The sequence below is a fragment of the Notolepis coatsorum genome (genome assembly GCF_963971535.1).
Source record: "Notolepis coatsorum genome assembly, chromosome: 14".
Lineage (NCBI taxonomy): Eukaryota > Metazoa > Chordata > Actinopteri > Aulopiformes > Paralepididae > Notolepis > Notolepis coatsorum.
The window spans coordinates 61143742-61171237 of NC_140178.1; the positions used below are offsets into that span (position 1 = coordinate 61143742).

The window sequence follows — 27496 nt, forward strand, 5'->3', positions numbered from 1 at the left end:
GTTAGAGACCATTGACCGGAGGTAGGCGGGAGCAGTTCCCTTTGCCGCACGGTATGCTAGGTCGAGGGCCTTGAAGCAGATTCGTGCAGCAATGGGGAGCCAGTGCAGGTCCCTAAGAAGTGGGGTGACATGGGCCGACTTCGGTAGGTTTGAGATCAGGCGGGCCGCTGCGTTCTGAATGAGTTGAAGAGGCTTAGTGGCAGTGGCCGGGAGGCCAGCGAGCAGTGCGTTGCAGTAGTCGAGGCGGGAGATGACTGTTGATTGGACGAGGAGTTGGGTGGCTTCTTTTGTCAGGAAGGGGCGTATCCTTCTGACGTTGCTCAGGAGGAATCGGCAGGTTCTGGTTGTCGCTGCGATGTGAGCAGAGAAGTTCAACTGGTCGTCGAGGACAACACCAAGGTTCTTGGCGGTCGGGGACGCGGTCACAGCTGCATTCTCGACTGTGATGGAAAGGTCGGTCAGGGGGGAGGATTTGGCCGGCAGGTGGAGCAATTCTGTTTTGCTTAGGTTCAGTTTGAGGTGGTTGGTCGTCATCCAGGCGGAGATGTCGGACAGACAGGCCGAGATCCGCTCAGAGACGTGGATATCTGAGGGAGGGAAGGAGAGGAAGAGTTGAGTATCGTCGGCATAACAGTGGTAGGAGAAGCCATGAGACGTGATAATGTTACCCAGTGATTTAGTGTAGAGGGAGAAGAGAAGGGGTCCTAAAACCGAGCCCTGGGGGACACCCGTCCGCAGGGGGCGGGTGGCCGACAGGGTCCCTCTCCATGACACTTGGTAGGAGCGGTCATTGAGGTATGATGACAACCATGTCAGCGCAGAGCCAGCCACTCCCATTCCTGCGAGGGCCGCGAGGAGGATCTGGTGGTTGACTGTGTCGAAGGCTGCAGATAGATCTAGGAGAATCAGGACAGAGGAGAGTCCTTTCGCTTTTGCTAAGTGAAGTGCCTCTGTGACCGCAATGAGGGCTGTCTCTGTGGAGTGACCAGTCCTGAAGCCTGACTGATTAGGGTCTAGGAGGTCATTCTGTAAGAGATAAGCAGTAAGTTGGTTGGATACAGCACGTTCAAGTGTTTTAGAAAGGAAGGAGAGAAGAGAGACAGGACGGTAGTTGCCTATGACGGTAGGGTGCAGGGATGTTTTTTTTATGAGGGGCGTGACTCTGGCTTGTTTTAGGGAGGTGGGGACCACCCCCGAGTTGAGTGAGGAGTTGATGGTTGCAGTTAGGAATGGGAGGATGTCTGGTGCTATGGTCTGGAGGAGTGGGGAAGGTAGCCGGTCCAGCTGGCATGTAGTCGGACGGTTCGACGTTACCAGTGTCAGGGTCTCGGCTTCTGTAATGGGAGAGAAAGATGACAGAGTGAAGGATGAGGTTCTCGATTCAGCATTTGGAATGGGTGGGGGTTGGGAGAAGGAGCTGCGGATGTTCTCCACTTTTTCCTCAAAGAAGATCGCAAAGTCTTCGGCAGAGAAAGATGAGGGAGGGGGGGGTGGGGGGGGAGTGAGGAGGGAGGACATGGTAGCATGCAGTTTGCGAAGATTCTTGGCAGAGGCCTCGATCCTATGGTGAAAGAAAGAAGCTTTGGCATTAGTAATGGTTTTGGAGAATGTTAACAAGAGGTTGTGATATGTGTCGATGTCAGCAGTGAGGCGTGACTTTCTATACTTCCTTTCAGCTGCTCTCAGGACCTGTCTTTGTTCTCTCACTGGATCTGTCAGCCATGGACTGGGTGGGGAACGGCGGGCAGGTTTCTCAACGAGGGGACAGAGCTTGTCGAAGGAGGTTGCAAGGGCTGAGAGGAGGGTGGAGGTTGCCATCTCTGTGGAGAGAGCAGAGAAGGTGTCACTCAAAGGTAGAGTGGATAGTATGTCAGAGTTTCAGTCACTACCGATACAAATACCACAGAACCAATTCAGGGAGTGGGACAGACTGATATTGAGGTTCATATGGGTGGGGAGAAGACCACGGGTCAGATATAAAACACTACAACTACCAAAGAAAAAGGGAGGGATGGCAGTACCCAGCCTACAAGACTATTATTATGCAGCACAACTGAGAGCAGTGACGTGCTGGTGCAACGACAGATATGAGGCCAGATGGAAAGACATTGAAAAAGAAGGGGAGGGATACAAGGTACAGGCTCTGGTGGGGGATAGGGAACTATTCAAGGAAAAGGAGGGACTGTTAGATCCAATCACCAAGTGCACCTTGATTATATGGAACAGAGTAGTAAAATCACACAAATTGGAGAAGCAGTCAGGGGTTCTGAGATGGGTAGCACATGACAAGAGATTCAAGCCAGGGAGGTTGGACCATGGATTCAGAAGGTGGGAAAGGGGGGGCGGGGGGGGGGGCAACAGCGATATGCAAGATGATAGAGAAGGGGGAAATGCAGACCCTACAAAAATTAAAGGGGAAATTTGGACTAGAAAACAGGGACCACTTCAGATATCTACAGGTTAGAGATTACTACAATAAAGAAATAAGAGGGGACAAGGACGAAGAACAGAATGGAATAATCAAGATGATAGTATGGGCATACGAAGGGGGGAAAGGAAGGGTAATATCAGCACTGTATCGGGCTATAATGAACAGCAAGGGGCACACGACCGATTATATAAGGGAGAAATGGGAGAGAGAACTGGAGATAGGAATAACAGAGAAGGAATGGGGTAACATATGCGAGGTGCAGCACTCAACAACAGGATCAAGGGTATGGAAAGAATTTGGATGGAAAAACATAATCAGGTTCTTTATAACCCCAGAGTTGAAGGGAAAGTATGCACCGACACAAAGGGCATGCTGGAGGATGTGTGGGAAGGAGGGGGCAAATCACACGCACATATTCTGGGGATGTCAGAAGCTGAGGGGGTATTGGGAGGAGATAGGGGAGGCAATGTCCAGAATAATAGGATACGGGTTACCACAAACGGGACTGGTGCTTTACTTAGGGGACCTGACGCACGAGGGTATACAAGGGGGGGACAAGTATTTAATAAAGATAATGCTGATATCGGCCAGAAAAGCAATAACGAGGAAGATCCACCAACAATAGCACAATGGGTAGGAATAGTAGAGGAGATACAGGATATTGTTAGATTGATTGATTGATTGAAAAGTTTATTAACAGATTGCAGAATGGGTACAGTACAGTACAGCTCAATACATACAATTGTTAAGGGGATGCAGACCAGAGAAAGACTTTCGTCTTGTTTACATCAGGGTCCCCCATTTTCAATTCATCATAACATATATGACATACATGACATACAGATAGACAGTACTGCTACATCTATACATTTATGACATATCAGATTTGCAAATACAGTACTGTTTGTGATACAGAAGTGTCCAGAAAAGGAGTGTATATACATTTGGCATAGAAACTGTACATTGGAGGAGGTTGGTTGGGTGGGGTGGGGTTGGGTGGGTTGGGTGAGGGCTGTACATTGGAGGTGGGGGGGGGGGGGGTTGGGAAGGGGACACACACACATTTTACACTGTACATTGGAATATTGACAAAGCCTTACTTGGTCATTTACTGTACAACTAGGTTAGGACATTTGTAGGGGCCAGTTTCGAATTGCAGTCTCACGTAGGTGTTTTTTGAGAGTGTTTTTGAAGGTGGGTAGTGATTCACATTCCTTTACAGCTTTAGGCAGGGCGTTCCACATTGATGTGGCATAATTGCGAAACGTGTTTAGTCCCTTGTTTGAGCCGAATCTGGGTTTTACATGATTTGTGGAGCTCCCTCTGGTGTTGTGATAGTGGTATTCACTGACCTTTGGGAAGTATTTTGACATGTACATGGGTACCTTGGTCGCGTAGTGTATCTTGTAGACCAGGCCCATTGCAAGTTGCTGTACTCTGTCGTCTACTCTAAGCCATCCTAGGTTGTCAAAGTGGGCAGGGGTGAGGTGGGTTCTAGGAGTCAGGTCAAGTAGTAGTCTGACTAGCTTGTTTTGAGATGTTTGTAATTTGTTTTTTAGTGCCTTTGAGGTGCTTTGGTACCATGAGGTGCAAGCATAGTCGTAGTACCCTTGAATGAGTGCTCCTGCTAGAGTCTTCAGGGTATTCTTGTTTACCAGAGAGGAGATCCGGTACAAGAATCGCGTTCGTTGGTTGACTTTTTTTATTACATTGGATGCCATTTTGTCACAGGAAAGATTAGCCTCTAGGATGGAACCCAGGTAGGTAATTTCATCTTTCCTTGTGATAATATTGTCACCCACTGTAACCGAGAAGCCGTCGGTCTTGCTGAGTTTGTTATTTGAACCGAAGAGAATGGACTCTGTTTTGCCCATGTGTAATGATAGTTTGTTGTCGGCGAGCCATATGCAGATTTTGCCTAGTTCCGAGCTGAGGGCTTTTTCAACCTGTAACTTGTTCTTGTCAGAGACCAGCAGGGCTGAGTCGTCCGCAAACAGGAACAAGTTGCAGTCACAAGCTGACGACATGTCATTTGCATAAATTAGGAATAGTAGCGGTCCTAGTATGCTTCCTTGTGGAACACCACAGCTCACTGTGAGGGGGGGGGATAGTGTACCGTTTACTTCCACCATCTGTTCCCTCCCCTCCAGGTAGGATTGTATCCAGCTCACTGATAAACTATCAAAACCAATTGCTTTTAGCTTGTCAATCAGAATGGTGTGATTGACAGTGTCGAAGGCCTTTTGTAGGTCCAGCATGACCATGCCGCAGTATTTGCCCGCGTCCACCTCTTGTTTGATGTGGTCGTTCAAGTAGAGAAGGCATGTGTCAGTGGAGTGGGATGTTCTGAAGCCAGATTGGAATTCGTAGATTAGATTTTTTTCCGCGAGGTACTTTTCGATCTGTTCGTATACTATTTTTTCCATGACTTTCGAGATGGATGTAAGGATAGAAACAGGGCGGTAGTTACCCGGGTCTAATTTGCTGCCCTTTTTGTGCAGGGGTGTTACTCTCGCAATTTTGAAGTCCTTGGGGACGTGTCCCTGTTTTATGGAGAGGTTTATTATGTGTGTGATGACTGGGGTGATGGCTGCTGCTGAGTCTCTGAGGAATTTGGAGGGGATGTTGTCATGGCCAGTGGCCTTGTTTGGTTGGAGGGCGCTCAGTTTTTTGAGTACCTCATCTGTAGTTACTATTTCCAGTTTGAAGTCGTCTTTGTGGACGCCTAGGTTCTTGTAGTATGCTACTATGTGTTCTACCCCATACTGCCCTGAGTGGGAGGGTAGTTTGTTTACCAGTGTTGTGGCTATGTTTGTGAAGAAAGTGTTTAAGTAATTGGCTACATCCAGCTTGTCTGTGATGAGCGTGTTGTCCGTCTTTATGTTTATGTTTGAGAACCTGGTTTTGAGTTTTTTACTGCAGCCTAGTTGATTGTTGAGTAATTTCCAAAGTTCACGTGGTTTATTTTTGTTTTCCTCGGTTTTGTCATTGATGAAATTTTTTTTAGCAGTTTTGATCATGGAGTTTACGTCATTTCTTAGTCTGTTTCTTTCTAGTTTGAGTTCAGTCACGTGGTCTTGGAGTTCACTGCTCGTGCTTTTGGTAAGCTTTGACTGACTTTTACGAAACTCAGAGCATTTTTTGTCTCTGGCTTTCATAGCGGTCAGTATTTCAGTGTGCATCCATGGCTCAGCGCGATTTTTTACCCTGGTGGTTCTTAGGGGGGCCATGTTGTTTAGTATTGATGAAAATTTGGTTTTGAAGCCAAGCCAAGTTTCTTCAACCAGTGTACCATTGAGTTCATCTGACCAGTCCAGACTCTCCAGTTCAAGGTTAAAGGCCTCGCTAGAGTAGGTTTTGAGGTCTCTAGATGTGACTGTTTTGTGACAGCCAGCCTTTAGTTTTAGCTTTTTGCGGGTACAGAATATCATATAATGATCACTTAACCCGCATGCTATAACCCCTTTGTTGGAGATCTTGGACTTGTCAGAGGTCAGTATGAGGTCAATGGTAGTCTGAGTTGATTCACATATCCTTGTGGGTTGGGTGATTAGTTGGCTGAGGCCGTGCAGATCACAAAACCTATTGAAGGATTTGAAGACGGGTGCATCTTTTTGTTGCATATCCGTGTTCCAATCCCCAATAAGAATTTTTTCCGCATCCTCAGCTCCAGCTAAGCACACATCCAGAGTATCATAAAAGCCAGTTTGATCTGGCGGTCTGTATATTGTGCCGACTAGAACAGATTTTGCCCTTTCAAATAAAATTTCCACCCATACGGTTTCAATTGTCTCATGATGAAGGTCAGTACGGGTAATGAATTTGGTGTCCTTATGTATGTACATACAAACACCACCTCCATACTGGTTTCTGTCATTACGGACTATAGTATAGTTCTCTATTTCTATTTCAGGGTCTGTTACAGATGGATCAAGTTTAGTTTCAGTAAAGCATAATAAGTCTACCTTACCGCTCATAAACAGGTTTCTTATTTCGTCCAGCTTATGCTTAATGCTGTTCACATTAAGGTGAAAGATGTGTAGTCCGTTTTTATTAGCTGTGTTATTGATGTCTTCAAGTTCCAGGTAATTGTTTTCTGGTGCTGCTGTGGGGGAGGGAGGGGGGGGGGGCTTTGTTGTTGTCTCCGTGAGGTCTGTGTGCTGGTGTGTGGGGAGGGGGGATCCTTTGTCCTGTCTTTTCTGGCGGCAACCCTTTGTTCTCCTGGGCTGGTAAACATAGCCAGCCTGGCTAGGTTGGCTAATTTATCAGGCGATTTGTCCGTGGGGTTGCCGGTTGGGGGGGCTTTGTTGTCGTGGGTGGGAAGGGGGGAGGGGGGGGTCGGGACCCGCGCCGTGCTGGTACAACAAAGGACTCGGTCCAGAGTCCTTTGTTCCTGGATGTTTTCGCCGTTAGCTCCGCTGGCTAGCCGGCTATCGGGCGTTGAGATGTTTAAATCCCGCGTCGGGATGGTCGTCATGGTTTCGACCCTCGGTTCACCTCCTCTCGTCTCTGCCTCACGTGTGCTCGTCTGCTGCGGCGTCATTTGGGAAGAGTTGCCGTCCGCGCAGTGGATGTAGCCACAGGTTGAGTTGTTGATGTTGGTCGCGATGGTAACGTTCCTCGCTTCTTGCGCTGCCAGACCAAGTCTTCTCGCCTGAGTTCTGGTCAAGACCGGGCCTGGGTTTAGATGAATGTCTCCCGAGAGTAGCAGGATAAGGGACAAAAAGGTCTTTCGGTCCATTCTGCCATTCGGGGGTCTGTTCTTTCTTTCAGGATTGGCCGTTAATGTTGCGTGAACGGTCGCTGTCCCCACGGCCAGGTGCTTATGCTCCGTGCCGTTTTGGAAATAAAAGTCGCTGTGTACCTCCTTTTCTATTTTTGCTCTTCTCTCCTCTTCTGTCTGGTTATGCTTCATCGTTGAGTAGAGGTACGAATCCGTTATCCAAAACATAACGAGGAGAAAATGTGCGCAAAATCTCTTTTGCTTGCTGTATTGACGAGGGCTCCGGGAGCTCAGGAATTTGCGACCGCTCATGGCTGTGTCCTGCAACAGCCATGATCAAACAGTCCAGTATCACGTCTTCGTCTGTTTGGCTCTCCATCCAGTTCCTCTGCGTTGTGTCATTTTAATGGTCCTGACGTCTAAGACACTGGCTGATAAGATCCTTATCTCTCCCCGTTAGTACAATCCGCAAACCATAATAATTCTCCACCTCCGTAAGAATTCGACACTTCGACAACGTGAAATACCTTACAAGGAAAAGCGTGGTTTTATTTGATAAACAGAAACCTCAGCTCAGATGTTAACATGTTATTGTCCTTGAAGAGTCTATTCTAATGATCTTTCGGTGTGTTCGTCTATCGTCCTTTTGTTATTCAGTCCAATAGTGTTCAGGCCTGGTCGTCAGCCTAACCCTCCTCGCGTTAGCCGAAGCTAATGATGATGTGGCATTCTTCCTCCCCCCCCCCCCCCCTCTCGATGAGAGGAGAGAGTGTCTTCTGTGTGATCTCAGTCCTACTCGCTCTTGGTCAGATTCTAGTCTGCCCTACACCCGGAAACACCGTTCGACTTATAGATCTTCGCCGTAGCAACGACGGCCCGCCTTCTGGTTGTCATGCGACGTGCTGTCATGACAACTGCATAACCTTTAACACCATTAAACTTTCATTAAGATGAACCTCTCTCCCTCCTGCTCTGGGCCTACAGTACACTCGCTCTTATCAATTTGTTCTTGCAAGGAATGCAAAACATTCGGCTGGCTGCTAAACATTCTGCTGGCTACTGCCTCTGAACCGCTTCTTCTATCACCGTCTTCCATGCACATTTCGATCTCACCGTTTTAGCTGTGATCATCTCCCCCCAATCTATACATCACATACATTGAAAAAGCACCCCAAATCCTTCATTCCCCCCTTTGATTCTTAATCAACCTTCAGAATCAACAGACTACTTGGTTTTTCAATTAATTATACACAAAAATAGACTCATAACAATGAGGGCCCCGCCGTCTGCTGTTTTCCTTTTGTTTTCCATTACCCGCATCACACCCAAACCAGAAAGGATAAACAACGGTCATGGAGGAGAGAGAGAGAGAGAGACAGAGAAAAACACAGATTGCAACTTTTCAGACGACACACCTAAACCCTTCGGCCCCCCTATTAGCTACACCCCACGTCCAAATCAGAGCGATCCCTTCCCTCTTACAGTACACCTCCCATCTTGGGCCGGTCCCGTCTCCTAGGGCAAGGGCCCCTTTCAGTGACGGCTCCTTTCCTGAGCTGGTCCCCCTTCCAGGGCGTGGTTCCCTAGGCAAAAATGTCTCCCCTGGTCTGCTACTGCTCAGTGTCTCTGGCTGTCCTCTCCACATCTGCTCCTCCACCGCCGCCGTCTCCTCTCTCTCGTCGTGGATGATCTGTGTACCAGGCTGCGGTGCCTGGCCCCTGCGGCTTCCTCCTCCTCCAGTCTGTCTCCTGGTCGTCTCCACCGCTGTCGGTGTCTTCCCCCGCTGAAAGCAGAAACACAACACCAGCAGTCGTCTGTACATTCGACTTCCCTTGTTTTGCTATTAGTCTACCACCTTCTCCACACCTATTATCTATCTTACAGGGCGGTTCCCTGTTTGTTGTCTTCCGGCGTGACACTTGCAGCTTCCGATACCAACTCCGCGCAACTCTTCATCCCAGTTTGACCCCCAGCGCGCGCCAGTTCTTCTGGTGACGTGTCTTCTGAAGACCCTGCCTATCTATTAGGTGTGAGAAGGCCCCACTGGAATTCAAACTCCCTCTTTATTCCATAATTGACCCATACAAATAACTGCACCTCCTCTGTCTGTGCAATTCTTATTTAATCCATTGTATGATTAAACTCTATTTAATTAACCTGTATATCAATATTATTATTATAATAGATCCACTCTCTGTGCTGCAGTAGATTGACTATTGAATCACTCCCCCACTCCGCCACTAGATGGTAGTACAGGCCTATATCTAAATATTCCCCTATGGGTAATGAAAACTCCCCAGCACTACCCCCTCTCCGCCACTAGGTGGCGACCTACTCCTCCTCTATGGTGGTTTAGTTGACGTGTCACTTCCTGGTTCTTATCTGTTATCTCCTCGTGGCTCACGGCCATCTTGTATCATCCTCCTCGTGGCCCCTTTTGCGGCCATCTTGTCTCGCTCATAATGGCTACTCTCTCAACAAACGGCCGCTGCCCTCCTTTTTCAAGGCCTAACAACAAAACAACTGTTTCTCAGAGTCTCGTCGGCCAAACAGGTCATAATGATGTCTGCAGGTCACATGACAATAGATGATCTACTAACATGCAAGTACTGAACAGGTCAAAAATAGACTGAATGCCAAATGACGGTAGGTCTGAAAAACGTAGGTAGATTCTCCCGACTCACAGTCCCGCGTTCCCGCCTCTTGCGAGGAAAACAACCCTTATATTACAGACCAACAAAAATGGAATTAACCCCTTAGAACACTGCCTTCCTTCACCGGCCCGTTTGTTTTTCATTCCCTGTAGATAAAACCAATCTTGGTTTTTCAAAACACCATGGCTCTCTGCTCATATTATTTACGAATGCACTATCTGTTCGTTTTTATTTGGCTTAAAAAATCAAAACAACCGTGTGTGCACAGTGAACTCACATCTTTCTCCTAAGCGCTGTTTCTCCTACAGCGCTGGTCCGCCTCATGACCGCTCGACTCGACGTTCTCTCCCAGGGCTGGCCGGCCTTGCTCGATCATGATTCTCCCACACACGATGACTGTTGTCCACTGTCGCCCCATTATTGAAAAAGTCTTTTTCCGTTGTTCTTATCTCTCGGCAACCAACTGTTCCCGTTGTTTTAATCTCTTGCAAATCCGGCTGTCATCGGCACCAACTGTTAGATCCTGATCAAACAGTCCAGTATCACTTCTTCGTCTGTTTGGCTCTCTATCCAGTTCCTCTGCGTTGTGTCATTTTAATGGTCCTGACGTCTAAGACACTGGCTGATAAGATCCTTATCTCTCCCCGTTAGTACAATCCGCAAACCATAATAATTCTCCACCTCCGTAAGAATTCGACACTTCGACAACGTGAAATACCTTACAAGGAAAAGCGTGGTTTTATTTGATAAACAGAAACCTCAGCTCAGATGTTAACAGATGTTATTGTCCTTGAAGAGTCTATTCTAATGATCTTTCGGTGTGTTCGTCTATCGTCCTTTTGTTATTCAGTCCAATAGTGTTCAGGCCTGGTCGTCAGCCTAACCCTCCTCGCGTTAGCCGAAGCTAATGATGATGTGGCATTCTTCCTCCCCCCCCCCCCCCCTCTCGATGAGAGGAGAGAGTGTCTTCTGTGTGATCTCAGTCCTACTCGCTCTTGGTCAGATTCTAGTCTGCCCTACACCCGGAAACACCGTTCGACTTATAGATCTTCGCCGTAGCAACGACGGCCCGCCTTCTGGTTGTCATGCGACGTGCTGTCATGACAACTGCATAACCTTTAACACCATTAAACTTTCATTAAGATGAACCTCTCTCCCTCCTGCTCTGGGCCTACAGTACACTCGCTCTTATCAATTTGTTCTTGCAAGGAATGCAAAACATTCGGCTGGCTGCTAAACATTCTGCTGGCTACTGCCTCTGAACCGCTTCTTCTATCACCGTCTTCCATGCACATTTCGATCTCACCGTTTTAGCTGTGATCATCTCCCCCCAATCTATACATCACATACATTGAAAAAGCACCCCAAATCCTTCAATATGGAGAGGATAACACACATGCTGAGGCTACAGGAAGAGAAATTTGGAGAAAGATGGGGAAAGTGGGAGGATTATAAGGGGAACGAAAACGACATCACAGAGGAGGGACCAAATGCAACACAAGAGGGCGAAGGGTAAAGGAGGAAAGAGGTTCAAGGAGGGTCTCTGAACCCGTGTCACACACCTTTGCTTTAGTTAGTTTTTTCTATTTTTATTTCTGTTGGGTATGACAATTGTTTTATGTTTTTTGTACTTTATTATTTAGGTCTGTTTAACACTTTGATTGCCGGGGTTAAATTCATAATTTACCACCCCTCGCCAGCCCTATTTAACATGGAGAAGTTCCCCTTCTTTGCAGGGCTATAACTTTTTAAATTTTATTGCTAAATTGACATTACTATGGCCCATTCAACGTCCTATATCTATTGTTCAGGGTCTAGCAACGTTATACTTTTTCATTCACATATTCATACTAGAATACGGTCTAAAGTATAAGTATGTTTTTATCGTTTTCTGCAGCTTTCTCCAGAACTTGATTTATAGCCCTAAATGCATTATATTGATGATCAAATACAGTTTGGTAGGAATCTGTGCGAGATAAAAAATTTCAAATGGACGTACTTCTAGAAGTTACTACGTATGATCTGATGATGACCGGATGGGGGGGGGGGTGGTTTATAATTCCGTGGGCAACGTTAGATCATTCATCTAGTGTGGGTGATATGATCATTAGAGCAGTTAGTATCGAAGACATTAAAAAATAATGCTGAAATTCACCATAGCTTCCTCTCGCCGTTGGGAGATGAGCGTGGAACAGAATTTTTTCTATTATGGGATGTCGAAATATCCGATCCATTTCCATGTTGTATAATAGTATATACGTCCAAATCATGTTGTTTATCGAGTTATTGGTAACGGATCACTATCCGTTGTGATCAGCTCGAGTCCTGGGACTATTAGCGAGTGATCGGACCGAATTGAAATGAGCACCAGCTTCCACTTCCTGTTTATGCCCTGGGCGATCCGCCGATCGGCCACCAGATGGCGCTCTTGAACCGTTGTAGAGTTGAGAGGGGCTCAACAGTACATCTCATGTCTCCGGGGGAGAAATATGATTTCGATCACAGATTTTTGAAATATTGATATCAAAGAAGCTGTCCAGCGTCTTCGGCAGAATGACCATGGTGGGGAAAGACGTGTTTCAGCGTCTCTACGGCGATTAAAGTGTTAACAGTGTTGTTTTATGATGTGTTTAGTTTTAATTTCATGAATGTACCCATATATGTATGTCGTTATGGTATTGATGTCAATATAAATGTTATGTTGTATGTCCATAAATGTTGAATAAAAATTTAAGTTTAAAAAAGAAAATGTATCTCAAATTAAAGCATTCATTTTGACAGCCCTAATTTTAACCTTTTCATTTGTATGCTGGTTCACATCCCTCTGTCAAAGAGACAAGAACAAACTGCAAGGTGTTGTCAACCTTAGCTAAAAAATTATCGGCAGAACACAAAGATCCATAATGCAGTTTTACAATGCTCAAGAAAGCACATAAAATAATTGATGACCCCACACATGTCCTTCATGTGTGTTTTGACCTGCTGCCCTCAGGAAAGCGCTTTAGACAGCCTGCCTGTAAAACAAACAGAAGAAAGTTTGGGTTTGTACCAGAGGCCATTCGACTGGTGAATGGCCACAGTACAAGGAAAGGTCAGTTTACTAACGTGCACCCTTTGAAAGTTTGAGCCCTTGATTTGAACATCTTTGACGAAAGTGTACTTTTTTTGTACTGACCGAATCAATTTATTTATTTATTGGACTTGACAGATCAACAGTGTAGGGATCCCGTTCTGGCAGTGTCATGTCTCTTGTGCTTTGAAGTGTCATGTATGTCTCTTGTCCCTGTTTTGTCTTGTATGTATAGAAATGCAGCTGTTTGCAGGGTGGCTAGGTGGTGTAGTGGGCAAGGCACTCGCCACCAGTGTGGAGACGCTAGGATTCGCGTGTTCGAATCCAGCTCTCCACATTGTTTTCAGTTTAGCTGGTCGTCCGCAGTAATACACATTGGCCGTATTACGGGGAGGGAAAACTGAAGGGTGGGGATCGAACGTTGTGAACAAGCGACTCCTACAAGTCGGTTGGTGCGCCTGCGCAGTAGAATCAGTAAGTGTCGGGGGCAGCGTGAGCCTCCCACGCGTTACTCCTCGACACTGAGAGATCGAGCTGCGCAGGTGAAAAGATGCGACTGCTGTTACCTCAAGTACCGGAGGGGACTTGTGCTATGTATGACTTAGTCCACATTGCAGCCGGCTTGTGGGAGGCAAGAAACAGCGTTCGTGACAGGGGAGGGTTGAATTGGATGATACGAAATTGGGATGGGAGAAAATATAGAAAAATGGGAGAAAAAGTGGATAAAAAAAAAAAGAAATGCAGCTGTTTGCCGTATCATGCTCTAAATTGCCCCTTGCGGGACTAATAACGTTTTTTGAATTGAATTGAATACACAACACTTAATGGTTCTGCCCAATGATGATGTTGATTGGTCCCTTTTCAGCACAATCCATACTGTTCCTCATACATTAGCTTGGGCTAGTTGGCCCCAAACCAATGCAGTCAATGGGGTCGAGCTCCTGCCTGTACAAGCTGACTGAAGACAACTGAAATATACTCCACTGTGCACACAAAGTTGTACAGACAGGAGCTTGACTTTGCATTAGTTTGTGGTTAATTCATTTAAGCTGGTATGAGGAACAGCATGCATTGTATGGCTAGGTTTCCAAAATCATAAATATCTCCATAACCTTTGTTGATATGTTAAAAACTGACCTGTTAAAACAACGATTTCCAACATTTCTTTTTAAGTAGATCTCTTATTGAGATTAGATCATTGTCCAACATTTAAAAGACACAGACATTCTTGCCATATGTGCATTTATTTCCTCAGAAGGATGGCAATCAAGCTCTTGCAAGCTTAATATTTTGTTTGTTTTGTTTTTGTTATGGGGGACTCCAAGGCTGGAAAAGCCTGTGTTACAAGTTACAACTACATTTACATTGAGTCATTTAGCTGATTCTTTTATCCAAAGCGACTCACAAGTTCTGTACGACAAGTCAGCAGGAAGGGTACAACTCTTTCAGCTGAGTAACAATGTTCACCAAACTGTTGAAACTTGGTACGTTAGCACCGTCAGCGCCGGAGAGAGGTCTGTCTGAACCTATTATAAGATAAGATATTCCTGGGCGGCTGGGTGGCGCAGCGGAGATTGCGCTTGTCACTGGTCTCGAATCCGGGTGTCAGCATTGCCTCCGGCTTGGGCCAGCCGTTATACTAACTCAATTGGCGGAGTTAGAGGGTGGAAGTCGATGGGTGGGGATTTGGACCTTGTGGACAGCGACTCCTACAGGTCGGTTGGGGGATGCCTGCACAGCAGAGACAGGAAGTAGCGGGGGTAGTGTGAGCCTCCCATGCGTTACACCTCGCCACAGAGTCCGCACTGGCAGGTGAAAAGATGTGACAGGCTGCCTCCTCGTGTACCGGAGGGGACACGTGTATATTTTCCCTAACGCACTTTCACTTCCGCGTTCGTGTTCCGCGATCTGATTGGCCACTGACGTTTCTCTCAGCGCCAATCGCGTTACGCCTAGTTCTATCACTGGTTAAGCTTGGCGACTCTTTCGAAGTTGGTTAAGGTTAGAGTTTGGTTTAGAGCAGGGCGATAGACCACCAGCCCTGATTCCAAACTAACCTTAACCAACTTCGAAAGAGTCGCCAAGCTTAACCAGTGATAGAACTAGGCGTTAGCTAGCTAGCAGGCTGTTAGAGGCATAACTAGGCGTAACACGATTGGTGCTGAGAGAAACGTCAGTGGCCAATCAGATCGCGGAACCCGAACGCAGAAGTGAAAGTGCGTTAGGGAAATATACACGCGGAGGGGACATGTGATGCAAGGCTTCTATCCTCCCTACAACCGACCAGTGAGGGGCATAGTCGAGCAATGTTCAAGACAGGGGAGGGGAGAATTGGAAATACGCAATTGGGATGGGAGAAAAATAGAAAATAAGGAGAAAAAGTGGATAAAAAAAAATAAGATAAGATATTCCTCTATTGATCCCCTTGGGGAAATTCAGGCATCATAGCAGCATGTTACTGGGTAACCGTACTGTATATTTGCATATCGTATATGTCACAAATGTAACAGTACTATATACCTGTATGTCATAAATGTCATGTATGTTGTGTATGTCATAAATGTCACTATGAATTGAAAATGGGGGACCCTGATGTAAACAAGACAAACGTCTTTCTCTGGTCTGCATCCCCTTAACAATTGTGTGTATTGAGCTGTACTGTATTCTATCCATTCTGCAATCTGTTTTTCATTCATTCATTCATTCATTCATTCATTCATTCATTCATTCATTCATTCATTCATTCATTCATGGGGGAGGGGGAGGGGAGGTACAGGTAGTAAAAACAAGCAGTGTAAACAATATAACAAATATAAATCCTGTTAACCTGCATCCTGGCCATTTTCGTTTTCGTTTTTGAGGACTGCATACTTTTTTTGCAAACCAAAACAACATACTTTATACTTATAGCACATGCATGAGCCTGGTCTCTTTTGAAAGATGACATTCTGAAGTTTCTGATTCCAGAAAAGAAATTCACTTTTAGTGCTAACGTAATAGAGTAACATAGGTCTGAACTTGAGTTGTAAAAAAAATGTGTTACTCAAGTTTTTCTGTAGTAGTTAGTAGTCCAGAAGTAGTATTTCCCCAGAAGGTGGTATGGCTTACAAATCCAGACGGAGCCATAGCCTGAAGCCTTATGTAGTACATATCCAAATTTCATAAAGATCCATTCAGAAATGAGTGATTAGGAGTGATTTTGGTAAACTGTACAAAGAAAAACTCAGACTTCAATTCATTCGGCTGTTTCGCTCTTCCTGTTTTCTGTTCTTTGTGTTTTTATTTTTTTATTTTTTTTTAGATCCCCATGTGGGGTATCATTGGAAAGCCACACTCATTTGTTACAACGATCCACAATCATTTTCAAGATCGGATCTAGATTGACGGAACTACTGCAGCCTGAGTCGGGAGTGGTATTTTGCGCAATACCGTTTACTTTGCACAAGCCTCAAATACCGGCATGTAACTCGAGAACCGCTGAGCGGATTTAGTTATCGACAGGCAACAAATAAGCCTTCAATTCGATATATATATTGTATTACAAAATATGCACATCCGAGCCACTAGTGGTCGCCAAAGTGCCGGTTGCAAAAAATCCAAAAAACTTCCCATATGAGGGATGTTGCAGCTTAACACTTCCGGTGCCGTTCACGTAGAACTACGTTTCTGTGGCCCGACGGTTGAGTGCCGAAAACGTAGATCTACGTTTCTGTCACCGTATTTATTTTATTATCTATTGCCATTCATAATTCAGCGGGGCACCTTGTGCATACTGTTCTGAGTGTGTCTGAGCTGGCAGACGGTATTAATACATTGCATGCGTGCACAACAAAGGATAATAGTGATGATCTAGCGTTGATTTCAGGAAGATCCGATAATCAGGTGAAAAATGACAATGTGTTTATTGAATTACACAAAAACGCTGTTTTCGTGTCTTTTCCCTGGAATTTCTCAGAAGCGGCCGGACTATGTTCATATTCAAAACGGTATAAAACGGAAATGTACAGATGAAAAAATAATCATTTTTTTGCACGTTGACCAGAAGCAGTTCAATGAGTTATTAGACCCATAGCTATACTATAAAATATAGGTTTAGGTCTACAAAGTACAACTACATTTAAAAGTTTTTTTTTTTCTTTTTTTTTTCTTATCTTTCTTCCCCTCCTTTTTCCCGATTTTTCTCCCATCCCACCCTTCCCGGTTGTTGCATACTTTTCCCTACTGTTGGTCCGGGAGACCGGAGACTGTCACATGCTTTCCTCCGACGCATGTGCAGCCTGGGGCAGGCCAACCTGGCCGCGCAGGTTCTCACCGGGGAGAGTGTAGCGTGTGGGAGGCCACACTATCTCTCCTCAGATCCAACCCTCGCTGAGCAGGCGCCCCGACCGAACTGTAGGGGTCGCTGTCCACAACGCCCAGGACCCACCCTTCAGCTTCCCACCCCCTGATACAGCCAATTGTATCAGTGCGAGAGGCCAGCCAAGCTGATAGCAACGCCGGGAGCTGGATTCGAACAGGCGAATCCTAGTGTCTCCCGGTGTTGGTGACGAACGTAATCTCCGTGCGCCACCTGCCCCCATTTAAAAGGGGTTAATGGACGGCAAGGCCAGGTAACTTCCCGGAAGGAGCGTGGCACTCAATGTGTTAAGAACTAACTGAAGTATACAGTATTCACATAAGGTGCAGTATGCATAAGGTAGTATTATTGTCCTTTTAGGTTCCTAGTAGTTGTAGTTGGATGTCTGGCAGCAGTCCCTGCCCACTGTTGTGGAGCCTGATGGCCGCTGGTATGAAGGACTGGCCGAGGCGAGTAGTTGAGTGTCTATTGCAGCAGTCTATTGCAAACAACAGAACAGTCTCCTCCGGAAGAACAGCCTGCTCTGTCCCTTCCTGTAGAGGGCCTCTGTTGTCCGACCAGTCCAGTTTATTGTTCAGGTGTACCCCAAGGAACATATATGACTCCATTCTAGTCTAGTATATTTGGCTTGTTTGCGTTCATTTAAATCGATCACAATCATCCCGGGCATGCTAAGCCCATGATGCAGCAATGGCACCCTTGCAAAATAGTGTGGCAGATAGCGGAAGAGGAGGAGAATTCCGACTGAAATTGTCTGCCAATGGCAGCTTATACCAACGGTCTCATGGTGTTGATCCAGACTAGTTACAACTAACCCTGGTCTCCCCTAATCAATGGAACCACGAGAGCTGATGCAAATGGTGTGTAGATGGGCAAGACTGGTACCACTGTTCTGTTGGGGTTTTCACTCCTGTTCATTTTTTACCATGTCTCCCTCCCTCTCTCTGTCAGATGTGTGCAGGGTGATTGAGTTGCTGGATCGCCTGCAGAGGAGCGGGGAACTGCCCCCCCCCAAGCTGCAAGCCTTGCAGAGAGTCCTGCAGAGCAAGTTTTGTGCTGCCATCAGAGAGGTAGGAATGACCGGCGTGGACTGGTCCCATGGATTTGTTTACATTTGAAAGCTTAAAGGTGCTATAGATAATATTCAGTCACACTAGACTAGAGCACCAGCATGTCATTTATACAATCAGGTGCATTCCACATGGGGAAATGGGAAGTAGGGAGGGAATACATGCATGCAACCTGTAAACAAGATACATTTTGACCCACCAACATTTTTTAAATTATAATTCATTAATCAATAATTTATTGGTGGAAAAAGCAATACTTTTATTCTGCACCCTTCTAAAATGTCTGTGGATGTATTATTATATATTTTTAAGTGATCACTCTACATAAAACTATAGCACCTTTTAATGTATTATGATTACCTTGACTATTTGATTTGATTGAAGTTTATTTAAAATATGCAACATAACAAACAAACATCAAGTATATATAGCCATAAGCCGTTCAAATAATAAGTGTATAAAAAAAAATAACGGCACAAACAAAAGTCAAACTTAATTTATTTTTAAATTTTTGTTATTTACATATTTGAAAAGGAGTGGGAAGAAGCATACACTTATTTATTCCCACCCCTATTTACTCATCAGAACATACTATATTTTATTTACTAATTCATACATTACTAGACTTACTTAGTTAACAATATCTTTTTAAATAATACCTTATTAATATTTGCCAAAACTGTATGTTACCCTGTATAGTTCCTCTAGACATTTCCTATACATATATATAACTATATACCTACATATGCACATATATACATTTATATATACATACATACACATACATACTGCCAGTTATCAAACCCTTCTTCATCTCTGTACCTCTGGAAAACCATTTGACTGTATTTTATTTTAAACTGTTTTATGTTTTGACATTGCTTTAACTCCACAATCAGACTGTTCCATAGTTTTACTCCGCAAATTGAAATACAAAGACTCTTCATGGTCGTTCGAAAACTGTATCTTTTTAAATGAAATGTTCCCCTTAAATTGTAACCCCCATCTTGTACGTTGAACAATCTTTGAATATTTCCTGGGAGTTTATTATTTTTTGCTTTGTACATTATTTGTGCAGTTTGATACATTACAATATCAGTACATTTTAATAATTTTGACTGTAAGAAAAGTGAATGAGTATGTTCCAGATATCCAACCTTGTGAATGATGCGCACAGCTCTTTTCTGTAGGATGGTTAATGGGTGTAATGAGCATTTATAATTATTTCCCCAGACTTCAACGCAGTAAGGTAACCCATTCAGGGCCGAGGCCTTTCCTCATCCTGTTCTAGCTAGGCCAGGTTTCCATTACATATTTTCACTGTGCGTCACCTTGTTTGTAGAGCTATATCTATATTCTATCATTTATAGCTATGGATACAATACTATGGTCATTTGACAGTAACTATCTTCTGTCCAATATGCAAAAAAGAATAAATTTTTTCATGAATACGTTCGAGCGTTATGCCATGGTGAATATAAGTATAATTTCGGAATTCTACTAAAAGCATTGGCGTTTTGTCCCTGGACATGCTACCCTTTCCAAATCAAATGTATATAATAGGTATTATGTTTCATCATGAATGCATGAAAGGGGGGGGGGGGGTCGTTTCTGATGCTTTGATTGCCAGTAACAGCATTCGTTATTACCACAACACACGCCGATCAGCTGGATCGGTACGAAAACATTGTTGGATCAAGCTGAAATTGACGTCAGATAGTCCTTTAAGGGCTCCAGTCCAGACTAACTTTTTATATTGGTTGCACCAGTCCAGTGTGCCTAACCTTTTCATTTAGGTGCACCAGCACATCATTTAGGTGCACCCAAAAATGTGCACCGCGCCTTTTGCCGCTGCAATAATACATTTTAAGCGTTGCTTTTACCATTACCTTTTTCGTGTGTTCGTCAGTTCCCATACATTAGTAATTTCATAAGAATAAGAATTATTGTAAAAAATAACATTGAATTACATTTAGCTCGCAAAGTCCAATCCTTCACTTTTTTATTTAGAGTCTATTTTAACACATTCAGCTCAGCTCCAGTTAGAGCTCATTTTTTTATGTCTATTTTAACACATTCAGCTCAGCTCCAGTTAGAGCTGTCCCCAAGCCTGTTTTTGGGATTCGAACATTTGCCAGGGTTTTTCGAACGGACGTTCGAACCATCGTTTTTAATCATGCAAACAATTTGCTCCTAAATACTAATAGTCTTTCAGTATTTTATTTTGAAAAATGGCCACTTCCGTCCGCGCCTCACTCCAGCGTACTTGATTTACTCGTGGGTTTTTTCTAGTTCAGTACTGTCGAGTCTTGACTTTAGGTACATAGCGCACATTGCTGCGGTTGAGTAGTAGTACCTACTTACTGGTCACAGGAGGCTTCAATAACGTTTAAATGATAATCTATTTTGTGAATACATTTGTTGAAACAACTTTGTTGGCCGGCGGCTCCTGCTATCTTAACGTTAGCAAGCTAAAGCTAAAGGGCTGCACTCTAACGTTTTACATAGCTTAATTAACGTGCATAACATACCTGTGTAACATTAAGCAGCTTGTGTTCCGCTGGGAAAGCATCACTGCATACACTTTGTTTAATCCAAACGTCCATTCGGAAACGTTGTATTATGAAACCAGTATGAGACGCTGTGCTTTTTTATCGTTTCAATTCGGAAAGTTGATGCTCACATGGCTTTTTTGTTTATCCCGTCATTCAGCAAATAATAATGTCAGGGTGATGATCAGAGCCAATCAGAGGCAGATCGGGGCTGGTCTTTGCAGAATGCACGTGTTAGAGCCAATCAAAGGCAGAGTTTTTCTTTTTATTTACATTTTTTTTTGAGAACGCACATGGCCACGGCCCACGGGGGAAAAGACGCTACACATATACACACAGACAGACAGACCTGCTGGGAGCTGCACCAGTGCAACAAGGGAAAATATTCAGTCGCACTGCACTGATTTTTGGGTGCACAGTGCAACCAAAACAGTCTCACTCTGGAGCCCCTGTGGTCAGGGGTATTCCAAAAAGAATATTCCAATTGTTTGATCGCCATCTGGTCCATCTGATGTCCATCTGGTCCACGACATAATCCAGCACAACACATGCATCGATTGTCTGGAAAACTATTCAATGCGATTGAGTGAAGCCCTAGGCTTCCATGTACTAAAAAAACTGCGCCCGGAGCAGTTTAAACGTAACACCCGGTCTGGAACAGGGTTTACTGCACTCTCGATACTGCCTACTTGCAGGATCTGGCTGGTACTGCACCCTCGGGCTCCCAGTATGCCTTTTAACCGCAACATACAGGTCCGTGAATTTTTTTTTGTATTTTATTTTTTTATTATTTTTTAAACAAACACATAAACCAACATGAATGAATGAATGAATGAAAACTTTATTTAACAGATTGCAGAATGGGTACAATACAGTACGGCTCAATACATACAATTGTTAAGGGGATGCAGACCTGAGAAAGACGTTTGTCTTGTTTCCATCAGGGTCCCCCATTTTCAATTCATATAGACATATATGACATACATGACATACAGATAGTCAGTACTGCTACATCTATACATTTATGACATACCAGATTTGCAAATACAGTACTGTTTGTGATACAGAAGGAGTCAAGAAAAGGGAGTATATACATTTGACGTAGAAACTGTACATTGGAGGAGGTTGGGTACATTGGGATATTGACAACCATACTGGGTAATTTACATTGGAGGTGGTTGGGGGGGGGGGGGGGCCGGGGGGCACACTGTATAAACAAGTAACACTGTACATTGAGGGGGGGGGGGGGAGGAGACACTGTACAAACAAACACAATTGTACATTGAACTATTGACAAAACCATACTAGGTAAATGACTGTACATTGGAGGGGGTTGGGTTAGGATATTTACAGGGGCCAGTGTTGAATTGCAGTCTCCCGTAGGTGTCCCTTGAGAGAGGTTTTGAAAGTGGGTAGTGATCCACATTCCTTTACAGCTTTGGGTAGGGCGTTCCACATTGATGTGGCATAATTGCGAAACGTGTTTAGTCCCTTATTTGAGCCGAATCTGGGTTTAACATGATTTGTGGAGCTCCCTCTGGTGTTGTGATCGTGGTATTCACTGACCTTTGGGAAGTATTTTGACATGTACATGGGTACCTTGGTCGTGTAGTGTATCTTGTAGACCAGGCCCATTGCAAGTTGTTGTACTCTGTCGTCTACTCTAAGCCATCCTAGGTTGTCAAAGTGGGCAGGGGTGAGGTGGGTTCTAGGAGTAAGGTCAAGCAGTAGTCTGACCAGTTTGTTTTGAGATGTTTGTAATTTTGTTTTTAGCGCCTTTGAGGTGCTTTGGTACCATGAGGTGCAAGCATAGTCGTAGTACCCCTGAATGAGTGCTCCTGCCAGAGTCTTCAGGGTGTTCTTGTTTACCAGAGAGGAGATCCGGTACAAGAATCGAGTTCGTTGGTTGACTTTTTTTATTACATTGGATGCCATTTTGTCACAGGAGAGATTAGCCTCTAGGATGGAACCCAGGTAGGTAATTTCATCTTTCCTTGTGACAATATTGTCACCCACTGTAACTGAGAAGCCGTCGGTCTTGCTGAGTTTGTTATTTGAACCGAAGAGAATGGACTCTGTTTTGCCCATGTGTAATGATAGTTTGTTATCAGCGAGCCATATGCAGATTCTGCCTAGTTCCGAGCTGAGGGTTTTTTCAACCTGTAACTTGTTCTTGTCAGAGACCAGCAGGGCTGAGTCGTCCGCAAACAGGAACAAGTTGCAGTCACAAGCTGACGACATGTCATTTGCATAAATTAGGAACAGTAGCGGTCCTAGTATGCTTCCTTGTGGAACACCACAGCTCACTGTGAGGGGGGGGGGATAGGGTACCGTTTACCTCCACCATCTGTTCCCTCCCCTCAAGGTAGGATTGCATCCAGCTCACTGATAGACTATCAAAACCAATTGCTTTTAGCTTGTCAATCAGAATGGAGTGATTGACCGTGTCAAAGGCCTTTTGTAGGTCCAGCATGACCATGCCGCAGTATTTGCCTGCGTCCACCTCTTGTTTGATGTGGTCATTCAAATAGAGAAGGCATGTGTCAGTGGAGTGGGATGTTCTGAAGCCAGATTGGAATTGACAACACACGATAAGATATACAAGCATTAGTTGACAGTGCACATCCAATGAAATCACATTTTAGTTAATTGTCTTATATAGGATATACCCTTAATACCTGTTATCTAAAAACCTACACACATATGCTCCAGCTCGTACCCCCCCCTCCCGGACCCCCCATTGGATAATCCATCCATTTTCCCTCGCTAACCCTAACCAGACATTACCATTATATGCTAGCTTTTATTTTCTCCACCACTTCTAACCACAATGTCATTTTGGATTCATTGAGACCCAAAATTCTTGCTGTAGATATTTCTTGATAGATCACATCGAGATATGTAATAATCCAGACCTTTCGGCACATTTTTTCCGGTTGGAACCATCAAGTCAAGTCAAGAGTTTTAATTGTCACGGCATACAGGTATACAATGAAATGCGGGTGGTCTTGCCCGCAACGATGTGCAATACAGTGGTACATATAATAGAATCAAAAGAAGAAACAACATTGTGCAGTAACAGGTAGCAGGTAACATGGAGTGACATCTCGGTATCTGTACATAGTTATTTACAGCGCATGTGTGACATGCTAGTTAGCTTTGGTAGTGCAATACACTGTTCCTGTTATTCTAATTTAAAGTGTCCTTTCCTTTGGCCATAAGTGTGCGTGTGTGCGACATGAGTGTGTGCCCGCTCATGTTAAAGTGTTAAGTGGCTGCTCGTGTGTGAGCGTGCACAGTGTGCGTGTCGTGTGTGTGTTCATGTGTGCTTGTGTGTGGACAGTTCAATGTTCTGAGCACTCAATGTACATTGTTCATGGCTCTGATGGCCTGGGGGAAGAAGCTGAGCCTAAGCCGCTCTGTCCTAGTAGCTGGGATTTGCAGGCGTCTGCCTGACCTCAGCAGCTGAAACAGGCTGTTATTGGGGTGGTGAGGGTCTTTCATTATCCTGCAGGCTCTGGATTTGCACCTCTTGTTGTATAGAACCTGCAGGGGGGGTAGTGCAATACCCGTGGTACGCTCGGCTGAGCGCACCACTTTCTGTAGGGCCTTCTTGTCCTGTGCCGTGCTGTTTCCATACCAGGCAGTGATGTTTCCGGTCAGGATGCTCTCTACAGCTCCTGAGTAGAAGGACTGGAGTATCTTCCCCGATACTCTGAACTTCCTTAACTGTCTCAGGTGGTAGAGACGCTGTTTCGCCTTCTTTACTACTGTGTTTATGTGTGTTGACCATGTCAGGTCCTCTGAGATGTGGACCCCCAGGTACTTGAAGCTGCTCACCCTGTCCACGGTAGCCCCGTTTATCATCAGTGGTGTGTGTGTCTCCTGCTGTCCTCTCCTATAATCCACGATCAGTTCCTTGGTTTTGCCAATGTTCAGGAGCAGGCTGTTGTCCTGGCACCAGCGTTCCAGTACCTCAACCTCCTCCCGGTAGGCCTTCTCGTCGTTGTCCGAGATCAGCCCCACCACCACCGTGTCATCTGCGAACTTCACTATGGAGTTGGAGCTGAACTTGGCCACAGAGTCGTGTGTGTAGAGTGAGTACAGCAGGGGGCTCAGAACACAGCCCTGGGGGGACCCGATGCTCAGGGTGATGGTGTTGGAGGTCTGACCCCCCACCCTGACCGCCTGGGGTCTTTCGCTCAGAAAGTCCAGTACCCAGGCGCTCAGGGCGGAGCTCAGACCTAGCTCGATCAGCTTGTCCACCAGTCTGGTGGGGACTATGGTGTTGAACGCTGAGCTGTAGTCAATGAACAACAGTCTCACATAGCCCCCCTTCTGACGGTCAAGGTGCGAGAGGGTGCTGTGCAGTACCTGGGAGACCGCGTCGTCGGTGGACCTGTTTGTCCTGTATGCAAATTGCATAGGGTCCATATCACTGGGGAGGGAGGCACAAATGTGGTCCTTGACCAGCCTCTCGAAACATTTCATGACCACAGAGGTGAGTGCCACCGGTCTGTAGTCATTTGGACATGCTGGGGAGGGTTTCTTCGGCACAGGGATGATGGTAGACCTCTTGAAGCAGGCAGGGACCACTGACTCCGCCAGTGATTGATTAAATATGGCGGTGAACACAGGGGCCAGCTGGTTGGCACATCGTGATGCTATCAGCTTTTTAGCCACTGTGATACCCGATAAAACCAATCTCTTTAGCTGTGGATGTACTGCACACTCAAAAACATCATTCAGCAGTAATACAGAGGGGTGTACAGGTATATTCCAAGTTAAGAGATTTGATAATCGCTGGGTCACCTCTTTCCAGAATATCTTAACTGGTGGGCAGTCCCAGTACATGTGCATAAATGTCCCCTCGTCCCCATTTGTACATAAGGAGCATTTGGAGTCTTGTATAAGACCCATTTTTTTCAGTCTTATAGGAGTCAAGTATGTCCTGTGAATATAGTTAAGATTGATTTGTTGATGGTCCGGGTTCCTTGATGTGAGTCGAACATTTGCCCAGGCTTCTTGCCAATCAAAATAACTTTCCAGGTCTGGTATATCCCTCCTCCAGACGGAGTCTAGGTGGAGGGTTTCATATGAGGACGTTAGTAATTGATGATAAAAATCTGAAACAAAACCTCTTGATGTCTCTCTTTCATAGAAGAATGTGTGGTATCTGTGGTGTTCAATTGGTTTCGTTAATGGAACACCTTGAGTCTTCAAACATAACAATAACTGTAAGTAAAAAAGATGTGTGGACTTGGTGAGATTACATTTTTTCCGTATTTCTTCATAACTACAGAAACCCTGTTTGTTAAAAACATCCCCTAATGAGTGTATGCCTTGCTTTTCCCATATAGGGAATCTTATAGGTCGTTTTCCAATCAAGAGTGCATTGTTATTGAATAAGGGAGTATGATTGTGCCATTTATGTGGGTTAGGATATTTTTTTTGTGTTTCACGCCATATCCGGATCGCATGAGTAATTATGGGGCCAAATTTCCGTTCGCAATGCTTGATTGATAGTTTAGTGTATGCTATGTCCTTCAGTCTATGTGGGGCTACTATGTTTTCTTCTAATTTTCTCCAGGATACTAATGCTTGGGGATCAAACCATGTTGTCAATGGTCTTAATGTGTACGCCTTAAAATAGTGGAAAAAATCTGGAAATGCCATGCCACCGTCTGCTTTATTTCTCTGTGCGGTGGATCTTTTTATACGTGGTGGTTTGTTATTCCAAATAAATTTGTATGTGGAGGAGTGTAATTTTTTCCAGTAACCCTCTGGAGGGGGTAACGGTAGCATTGAGCTGAAGAAGTTGATTCTAGGTAGTACGTCCATCTTAACTATTGATATCCGTGCCTGTACTGAGTTTTTAAGTTTTGCCCACCTATCAAGGTCGTCTTTGATTTTGTTTTTTGTGTAATTGTGCTTCACCGTTTGTCTTATGGTGGGGAATATTTCCACTCCCAAACATCTAAAATGTTTTACCATAGGTATCTCTCCTGGGAGGGTTATATCTTTTTTTGAAGGGGCGTTAAGTGGAAGGAAAGCCGACTTCGGCCAATTTATCTTGAATCCCGATAAATCTCCAAAGTTCTCAATCAACTTGAGCAGATGAGGCAGTGTGGTGATGGGGTTTTGCATGAACAGTATTACGTCGTCCGCATATAAATTTTTTTTATGTTGTGTGCCCTTGATTACGATTGGTTCTATGGATTGGGATTGTCTTATATATTGTGCTAAAGGTTCTAATGATAGATCGAATAGTCCGGGACTAAGAGGGCAACCCTGTCTAGCTGAGCGTGATACCGGAAAGATTCCGGAGGTGATTATACCTGTTGTAATCATGGCCGATGGGTCTTTGTATACTACTTTAATCATATCAATGAAACCTTTACCTAACCCCATCTTCTCTAATACTGCCCATAGAACGACCATTCCAGCCTGTCAAAAGCTTTCATTGCATCCAAGGACAGCATCGCCTTAGGTATGGTGTCGTCCTTGTCGGCATCTAGTACGTGCAGTATTCGTCTTATGTTATCAGTGATCAGGCGGCCTCTTATGAAGCCAGTTTGGTCCGGATGAACTAAAGACGTCATATGCTTTTGTAATCTGATGGCTAATACCTTAGAGTACAGT

General features: G+C 44.8%; 1 protein-coding gene across 1 annotated transcript in view; it reads left to right on the forward strand.

Annotated features, from left to right (window-relative positions):
- The window catches only part of lin7b (lin-7 homolog B (C. elegans)), a 77205-nt gene that overhangs the window by 5046 nt on the left and 44663 nt on the right, over positions 1-27496 (forward strand). Inside the window, exon 2 of the mRNA XM_084329396.1 lies at positions 18187-18305. Within this exon, the coding sequence (XP_084185522.1) occupies positions 18187-18305 (119 nt within the window). The remainder of the gene's footprint in view (positions 1-18186; positions 18306-27496) is intronic.